Raw genomic sequence first — 9,614 nt, forward strand, 5'->3', positions numbered from 1 at the left:
AAAATGTGGCACATATACACCATGGAATACTATGCAGCCATAAAAAAGGATGAGTTCATGTCCTTTGTAGTGACATGGGTGAAGCTGGAAATCATCATTCTGAAACTATCACAAGGACAGAAAACCAAACACCACATGCTCTCACTCATAGGTGGGAATTGAACAATGAGAACACTTGGACACAGGGCAGGGAACATCACACACCAGGGCCTGTCATGGGGTGGTGGATGGGGGAGGGATAGAATTAGGAGAAATACTTAAAGTAAATGACGAGTTAATAGGTGCAGCAACCAACATGGCACCATGTATACATATGCAACAAACCTGCACATTGTGCACATGTACCCTAGAACTTAAAGTATGATAAAAACAAGAACAAGAACAAAAAAAAAAACACAACAAGCAGATGTATGACTTCTTTGTTTTGCTTTTCAAATCTTGATTATGGCCGCTATCAATTTATTCCAACAATCTCTGATAGCTCTGCCTCTTTAGGAGCTTTCTGATGTAAACATGAGTGACTGGCATGTGAGTGGGGAAAGAGCTGTTGGTCAGTTTCCCTTTCAATATGTGGGCTAATGCATGGATTCACCAGAGGCTGCCTCCCAAAACCAAAACTAGGAGCACAAACACAAAGAAAGCTAGGAGTTTGTTAAAATGTAGAAAATATTCTTTCTAGAACATAGATAGGAAGCAAAAACTTGTAGCTTTTTACATCTGGTAGGCCTCCACGGATATCTAGTCCAACTGGCTACATGCTATAGAGAGGAAGGTGAGGCTCTGAGATACACAGCTAGTAAGCAGGTAGAACCAGACACAGAATTCAGATTCTTGATTTCTCATTTTCTCATTCCTTCTATGATGCCAAGCATGGCATTGCTGAATGACTCCAAAAGCAGAGAGGCATTGTGATTAACATCCAGGAGTGGTTATTTTTCAGACCAGTTTATAAGTAGCTAGGATTCTAGACATGTTATTCTAGTCAATTTACTTGCAATATTATAGACTTTATTATTTGCCTTATTTTCCAGGTACCACTACGTATTGAATCCACCTTTCTTATAAACCTGCCTGGATGCACCTTAAATAAAATTAGAAGAAAAAAGGCCACATAAATACCTATTTCTGCGCTTAAATTATCTTATTGATTAATCCATACTGTGTTTTGAGAAAAATTCAAACGCTTTTTTATATGAAAATTTAGACTTTATTATTCTTTAGTGACCAGATTAAAAAGTTCTTTTGTGTTGGAAGAAGTACAGGAATTTCATGACAAACAATTCACTTTTAAAATATAGCAATTAGAGGACTAAAAGTGGCCCAAGATGAAATGATGAGAAATATGCAAAATAGACTCTAGATTGCAAGCATTCAGAGGCAAAACCTTACATATAGGACACTTTATTATTAAGGTAGGTGCAAAAGGAATTGTGTTTTTTTGCCATTACTTTTAAGGTTATACAGAACACTTTTTCAAAATAATTTCAAATATATTAATCCTCCCAAACTGAGTCATATCTTAATTTCCAGTGAGTTATAAACCTATACTTTAATCACAAGTTCAAGGTTTAATTTTTTTTCTAGTAAAAGACAACCTTGTAATATAGCATGTTGGAAACTCCATTTGCAAAATGCCTTCAGCAGGGAATTGCTGTTCAAATTCATGTAGCCACAGGCTGATTAAACAGAACCCAAAAGACACAGCTAGAAGCTGTGCGAAGTGCAGACCCAGAAAGCCTCAAGGTCTATAATTAAGAGCTATCTGAAAGCTTCAAAAGGAAAATAATTCCAGAAGCAAATGGAAGGGCTTTATATATGTCAATTACCACCACTGAAGAGCAAAAACTGACTTAGGCTATGCTGGACAAGGACAGAGAAATTATTATCAGCCAGGAGGGAAGGGTCTTTTCCTATTCAAAATTTTACTTTACCCTTTCTCCCATCATTTCCCAAGAATGTCAAAGCCTTTAATGTTCTATTTTTTGTTTACCAACATACAGAATTTTCTTCAAAGGCAGAAGAAAACGAAGTTAGTATCTGGTCTTGATATATTCTATAAGCTGAGAGATCTATGTCCAGAATTGCAAACCCAAATGCTTGCAGGAATAAAAAGTGGGTGGGGGATGGGGAGGGGGTGCTGGGAGTCAGGCACATACACATTATGAGATTCTGGAAAACTGGCTACTATTCAGTGCACCCCATGTGCGCCACGTGAGAATGTGGGCTTAGTCCTGCCAGGTCTTCAGAGAGATGATGAGCATCCAGATTTTTTGTTTTTAATTTGAAATGTTCTAGTTTTGAAATGTGGGCTAAAATTGTTTTTAACTGCACAACCAAACAAAACACCTATTCAGTTGTTCAGAATCTGCAGGAGGTTAATTCATCTCTGGTTGCAGCCATTTGTATCATACATAATAAGCTCTCAGTAAATTCTATCTGCTGTTATTACTGCTTCATTTCTATGTCTGATTACTCAGAGACTTTGCAAGTGGTCCACTTGTTTTCTGAACAAATTTCCTTCACTCCTAATTAAATACTGTGTTCAATACCTAGATTTCTCTTGGTCTTCCATGTGGAAAACATTTTATTTTCCCTTCTACTTTTATTTTGGTGTTCAACTTACAGATAACTCTTATTTTATATGTGGAGGCTATTTTCAAAGTGGATAAACACTGCTAATCTATGATTTTGTCACTGGAATGAAGATCTAGAATGTGGTATATTTCTAAAATTTATATAATTTTCAAAATGAATATGTCTACCTAAAAGAAAACACTGCAGCCTATGTTCTCAGCCTTCACACTGTTCTTATATGACATGGCAGTTCTGTTTTATTACCTTTTGCATAATAGAATTAATTTAAATTCAGTTAACTATGATACCTTACTCTTAGTCAATGTGAATAAAGTGTTTTAATATGTTTATCATTTCCAACTAACCAAACAATCGATCCCCCTTGTCAAATTCATTAAATAACCCAGATTTTGAAGTTTTATGGCATCCTAATTTGCTAAGTTTAGTGCTACGGGGAAACAAAGATGAAAATGGCCAATAAATTATAAAGCACTAAACAAATACGATTTTTCTATAGTCTCGTTTTAGCAAATTGACTGATTAATGTTAGAGAATTTTCTAGGAAAGGATTAGAATATATGATCACTACATTTATTACTAAGATTCCTACGAAGATTCCTCTTTGTTTTTAAATGCTTTAGGGTGAAGACAAACTATTTGGCAAGCATCAATTTGCCACACTATTATAGGTGTTTATCTGTATTTAAACTTGGGTCGACTACATATTACAAGTTAGATTACAGAGATTGTCCATTATATTCAATCAGACATATTTGAGATGATCTTCTAAAACTTCATTTGGGAAGAGAAACAAAGAACCTGCTAGTAACCAAGGTACCACCAAGCTGACCAGGCTGACCAGCCTGAGGAATCAAGATGGACGCTTCCAAAGAAAAATGAGGTGAGGGAGTGACAGGGGAGAGATTCTTGTAGTTAAAATTGCCATGAAGGACAACAGGAGAAAAGCTAATGAAAAAGAGAGAATTTTTAAAACACCATAGGCAAACTTCAGGCCACATAGTCCTGTGGATATTTAAAGTGGCCAAATTTGGCTAATTCAGGAAAATATTCAGGGTCTACAAGAATAAATGAAATTGGTAAAGTGTAAGGAGAGGCTGTTAAAGAGCACCAGTAATATTTTGCTGCCACAGAACAGGCGATGCATAGTTGATTCTGAATTACTCAGAAGCGGGCCATTTAGCTTAGTAATAATCATAATTGTAGCTGCTTATTTTATTTTTGGAAACCAAAAGAGTTGGGCTCACATTTTGAGACATTTTAATGTTTTGGTCTCATATTTTTGTCCTTCCTGTGTCTCTGTTCCGCCTCCCTCCTATCCTATGGCTTTTCTGTAAGCACAGTATCCTGTATGTGGTGCAGTGGCTGCCAGGATTTGGTCGGTGGGAAGGATAAGAGGTGAAAGCACTTATTGCACCATCCACCTAGCTGCGTTAACAGCAAACCAGCCACTTGTTGGTGCTGTGAACGTGGAACATAATATCTTCCTATTTTCCAGCAGAGAGGTCACCTCTGCCAGCCATGCATCAGCATCCTGAGAACATGTTCCCAACAAACCAGGCAACCAAGAAGAGAACAAATTCATTTTATTTTTTGAAATCTGTTCCTTGTGTTGCTCTAAAATAAAACGATGTAGGTACATCATATCAGACTTGTGTTGCCACTAAAAATCACCCACTGCTACTAAAAATTAACATCCAGGAGGTAATTTACATTTTATAAAGATCCTCTTTTCCAGTCTCTGACAATTCCAGGAGGGAGTATTTTGATTTACTAAAACAAAAACAAAATAAAACCCCCCAGCTTCCCTACAACTCCCCATTCCCAGGCCAGCTTCATAGGCATTCCAGATGCTACCATGTTGTACACTAATCAAAAATTAACTTAAAAAACCTTTGCTTAGCTCATGATATGAATAAGTAGTTTGACTAATTCCAGTGGAAACTGCAATAAATGAAACTTAGTACCAAAAATATTTGATCGTATGGCTGTGATTGAGGCAGAGGTGAATCTTTACAAAATTACCCCAGGGTCCTTAATAACGGGGTTGTAAAATCGCTTAGCAACCAACTTCCTTTTTTCCCATGTGGCATAATGAGACCTGGTCATGGATCACAAAGATTTGTTTTTAAAGTTCAAAACCTTGTTTAGGTGTTAAGCACAGTCAGTTATTAGATATGCAGATAATGAAAATAAACAGAATAAATAATGTTTGCCCCAAAAGCGGGAAGGACTTATTTCTTACCGGACTTTTCCTCTAAAAGCGTAGGCATGGGGAGGAAGAATAAACAGAAAATGAGAGAGGTAAAATGTATTTTCAAGAAGAAACAGATCAAGGCTCGGGATAACCTTACTTAAGGCAGCTCTTGAAGGCACTGCTTTTATAAATGCTTCCTGTGGGGGTCTGATATGGTCATTCCTAGGCTGCTGTCTTTAGTTCAAGCTACAGAGGGCATAGGTGTGGACTTCATCTGGGCATCTGAGCACATTCTAAGCTTGCTTTTTCCTTCCTTCCTTCCTTCCTTCCTTCCTTCCTTCCTTCCTTCCTTCCTTCCTTCCTTCCTTCCTTCCTTCCTTCCTTCCTTCCTTCCTTCCTTCTTCCTTCCTCCCTCCCTCTCTCTCTCTTTTCTCTTTCTTTCTTTCTTTCTTTCTTTCTTTCTTTCTTTCTTTCTTTCTTTCTTTCTTTCCTTCCTTCCTTCCTTCCTTCCTTCCTTCCTTCCTTCCTTCCTTCCTTCTTTTTCTTTCTCTCTTTCTCTCTTTTTCTCTTTCTGTTTCTGACAGAGTCTGTCTTGCTCTGTGCCCCGGGAGGAGTGCAGTGGCATAATCATAGCTCACTGGAAACCTCAACTCCTGGTCTCAAGAGATCCTCCCACCTCAGCCTCCCATGTAGCTAGGACTACAGGCATGTACAACAGTCTCTGGCTAATTATTTTTATTTTTGTAAAGATAGGGTCTTGCTATGTTGCCCAGGCTAGTCTTGAACTTCTGGCCTCAAGTGATCCTCCCACCTCAGCCTCCCAAAGTTCTGGGATTACAGGTGTGAACCACTGTGCCTGGCCTAATCTTTCTTTTGAATGGTTTACTTTTATCAAACAGGTTTGTGGCTTGACAATAAAAAAATTATGCCTTGTAATATTGAGAGGAGTTGGAGAATACTACTCATGCGTCGTAGCTGGGCACGGTCATGAAATGAAAACATGAGACTTTCCAGAAACCCCAGTCTTTCCAGGGAACCCAGGACCTATCATCTTCTCCCAAGTCACCATGGCTAGAGCCATCAGTTCTTCTTTGATCCCATCCTTAATTTTACCCTATTCTCCATAGACAATTATGAATTATTCTCCCTGTGAGTGGTCAATGGCCCCTCAGAATGCCCTCTTAATTCCTCAGCACCTATCTTAATGAGGCCTTCATTATCCCTCACTGACAGCACATGTGCTTCCTAGTTGATGGTCCTATTTCCAGCTTCATCTCCTAATCCATCCTTCACACTATCCTCGGAATCATTTTCCAAAAATAGTGAAGTGAATATATCATTCTGCCTTTAAAAAACCTCCTTATTATCCAGAAAATAGAATGCCAACTCCATTCTATGGAACTTAATGCTTTGGTGATGGGCTCCAGCTTCCCTTCCCACCCTCATCCTCCCCCACTGGCTTTCTATGAAGCCTGCACTTCGCTGCACTCTCCTGGCTCTCTTGGATGTGCCATGCACTTACACGCTTCCCTGTCTTCTGCCCATGCTGCTTCTCCCTCTCCCCGCAATCAAAATTACTCATTCTTCAAAGTCAGTAACATTTCTTCCATAAGATCTTTCCCAGATTTGCCTGCCAAAATAAATTGTTCCCTTCTCTGGTTTGATCCTGACCCATTCCTTTTGTTCAAAATAGTAAATATTGAAGGCCTTTCTATTGGCCTGACATTTATTAGCCTCAGGGAACAAAGACACACATTGCTAGTACATTTCTGCAATTTTTATTTTGTTCTGTATTATTTAGATGTCTCCACTCGATTATTAGCTCACAGTAATGGCTATGCATGGATTCTCTCTAGCCCCAAACACGGAGTGAGGCACTCAACACATGTTTATAAATTCCCTTTTTGGGGTGCCATTAAAACATTATACAAATGTTTGAAGCACAGTGTCTTTTGAAATATAAAAAAATAAATTGTTCTCTAAAATATGGTTGAATTATATACGGCACAAGCCATGTGTCCTCAGTTGTAATGGTTCTTTCACCAGCTCCTTAAATATTTCAGTTAGTTCCTACTTAACTGTTAATTTCTCTGCCTATTAGTGACCTCAGGTGCTTACACATGTTGCAGATGTTCTAAAGAAGTGGCACAGCTTTGCACAACATTAGTGTAGATTATGTGTTCAGATCTCCAGGGCACAATTTTCTCCTAGAGCAAAAACTAATGCTTCAGAACAGTTAAGGGCCAAGAAAGGGACTGTAGTCCCTTGTAGTTTTCAGTCCTAGAACTAAAACTCTTATTTATAAGGTAAATTTCTCAGCCTTTTAAAAAATAAAATGCATCTTATTTAATTAAAATCAGAAGACTAAACATGAACACACAAATGATAAAGGTTACCCCTCCCCTCCTCTACACCTCTCCACCTCAGGCTACCTCATATATTAAACCATCTTTATTTAATATGTTGTTTTGCTATGGCAGCAGCTATCAATACCTAGGCTATTATCTTGAACTCTTAGCTTAAAGGTTTCTTCAGAATATTGAAAAAAACAATAAAAACAAAGATAGGAAAAAACAAAGATATTTTCGATTTAAAATGGGCTAATAGCATCAGAGTTTATTTTTAATTATAGAAAAGATAAATAAGAGAAATGGGAGCGATATCCCTCTGGGCTTAATAGAGTAAGTGAATTTTTGGAGTAAAATATAAATTTACCTAAAATATAACCATTGAATGGTTACGAAGTACAGGGATTATTTTTTGTCCAATAGTCTAAGAAAACACAATTTCTGACTGACAAGGCTTGTTGAAAGGTGGCTTATCCTATAATCAACAGCTTTCAAGGAACTCATAGACCCTTGTCCTCTGCAGCTGGAGAGTCTCTCTCTCTCTCTCTCTGGCTGTTATTACTCCAAATAACATGGTAAAATGCAAATATGCACTCAAGTTAGGTTTTGTTGAGGACTACATTTTTGCATGAGGGGGTTAGAAACCAACTCAAAATTGAATTGTGTTTGAGAATCAAAGCTAATAGAGGTGAATGAAGAAAATATAAACCAGTTTTGATGGTCACTTACATGAAGGTTTCATGCTCTGACTACATCCCTGCTTGCTTCCTAGCTTAACAAGGAATTGAGCTGCCATGGGAATTTTTGACATCAGGCATCATAGAGTGGGATCAAGACATAAAAAGTCAGGTTGAATCTGTAAGCCTTTTAAGAGTCTGCAATCACTGAACCTTAAAAATAGGATGGCTGTATCCTGAATCTTTCTCTTTTTATTTTTATTTATACGATATATTTTTAGAGATAGGGTGTAGTTTTATTCCCCAGGCTGAAGCACAGTGGTGTAATCATAGCTCACTCTAACCTTGAACTCCTGGGCTCAAGCGATCCTCCCATCTCAGCCTCCTGAGTAGCTGGGATTACAGGTGCATGCCACCATGCCTGGCTAATTTTATTTTTATTTTATTTTTTGTAAAGACGGGGTCTCGCTATGTTGCTCAGGCTGGTATCAAACTCCTGGGCTCAAGCAATCCTCCCAACGTGGCTTCCCAAAGCAATGGGATTATAGGCATGAGCCACTATGCCCAGTCCGAATCTTTATATTTTAATAAATGGGATTCTATTACAAAATAATCACTTTGTCTCAGTTATTTATGACTAGTTGGGTATTCACAAGGAGCAAAAGGATTATTCATTTATTAAGCCATTAACAGATATTTATTGAGCACCTAGTAAATACTAGACACTATTTTAGGGACATTAGTGAACAACAGAAAAGGCAATAAAAGCTCCAATGGGTTTACATCTGGGAGTAGGGGAAGGAGAAAGATAATCAGTAATAAACACTGTCATGCATTGTATATGGACGCTTTGGTCAATGATGGACCGCATATACGATGGTGGTCCCATAAGATTATGATAGAGTTGAAAAATTTCTATTGCCTAGTGATGTCATAGTGCAACGCATTACCCACGTGCTTGTGGTGATGCTGGTGTAAACAAACCTCCTGTGCTGCTGTATTATTAAGTACAAATACTTGATAATAAATGGCTGTTACTGGTTTATGTATTTACCATACTATTTATTGTTATTTTTTGAGTATACTCCTTCCAGTTATAAAAAAACGAGTTAACTAACTGTAAAAAGCCTTGGGCAGGTCCTTCAGGAGCTATTTCAGAAGAAGGCATTGTTACCAGAGGAGGTGACAGCTCCATGTGTGTTATTGCCCCTGAAGGCCTTCCAGTGAGATAAAAGGTGGAGGGGAAAGACAGTGATGTTGCTGGTCCTGACCCTGTGTAGGTCTAGGTTAATGTTTGTATTTGTGTCTCAGTTTTTAACTAAAAAGTTTAAAAAGTGAAAAGAAAAATTTTTAATAGAAAAAAGCTTGTAGAATAGAGTATAAAGTATTTACTTTAAGTATTATAAAGTATTAAAATACCTTAAATACTACAAAGAAAGAGTATATTTTCATACAGCTGTATAATGTTTTTGCGTTAAATGTTATAACAAAAGAGTCAATACGTTTTAAAAAATTTAGAAGTTTAACCAGGGGTTCGAGACCAGCCTGACCAGCGTGGTGAAGCCTTGTCTCTACTAAAAATGCAAAAAAATTGGCTGGGCGTGGTGGTGGGTGCCTGTGGTCCCGGCTGCTCCGGAGGCTGAGGCGGGAGAATGGCCTGAGCCCGGGAGGCGGAGCTTGCAGTGAGCCGAGATTGCACCACTGCACTCCAGCCTGGCTACACGGCGAGACTCCATCTCAAAATAAATAAATAAATAAATAAATAAATAAATAAATAAATAAATAAATAAATAATAAAAC

The 9,614-nt window shown here is 38.0% G+C and overlaps 1 protein-coding gene across 13 annotated transcripts in view; it reads right to left on the reverse strand.

Moving 5' to 3' along the window:
* Positions 1 to 9,614, reverse strand: part of SGIP1 (SH3GL interacting endocytic adaptor 1) — a 221,071-nt gene that overhangs the window by 83,809 nt on the left and 127,648 nt on the right. For 9 of the 13 annotated variants that reach the window (XM_032137475.2, XM_032137467.2, XM_032137465.2 and 6 more), the window contains one exon: positions 4,838 to 4,849. The exons of the other annotated variants lie outside the window; for them this stretch is intronic. In XM_032137475.2, the coding sequence (XP_031993366.1) occupies positions 4,838 to 4,849 (12 nt within the window). The remainder of the gene's footprint in view (positions 1 to 4,837; positions 4,850 to 9,614) is intronic. 13 annotated transcript variants of the gene reach the window in all.

Source organism: Hylobates moloch, unplaced genomic scaffold (genome assembly GCF_009828535.3).
Source record: "Hylobates moloch isolate HMO894 unplaced genomic scaffold, HMol_V3 SCAFFOLD_18, whole genome shotgun sequence".
NCBI classification, from domain to species: Eukaryota; Metazoa; Chordata; class Mammalia; order Primates; family Hylobatidae; genus Hylobates; species Hylobates moloch.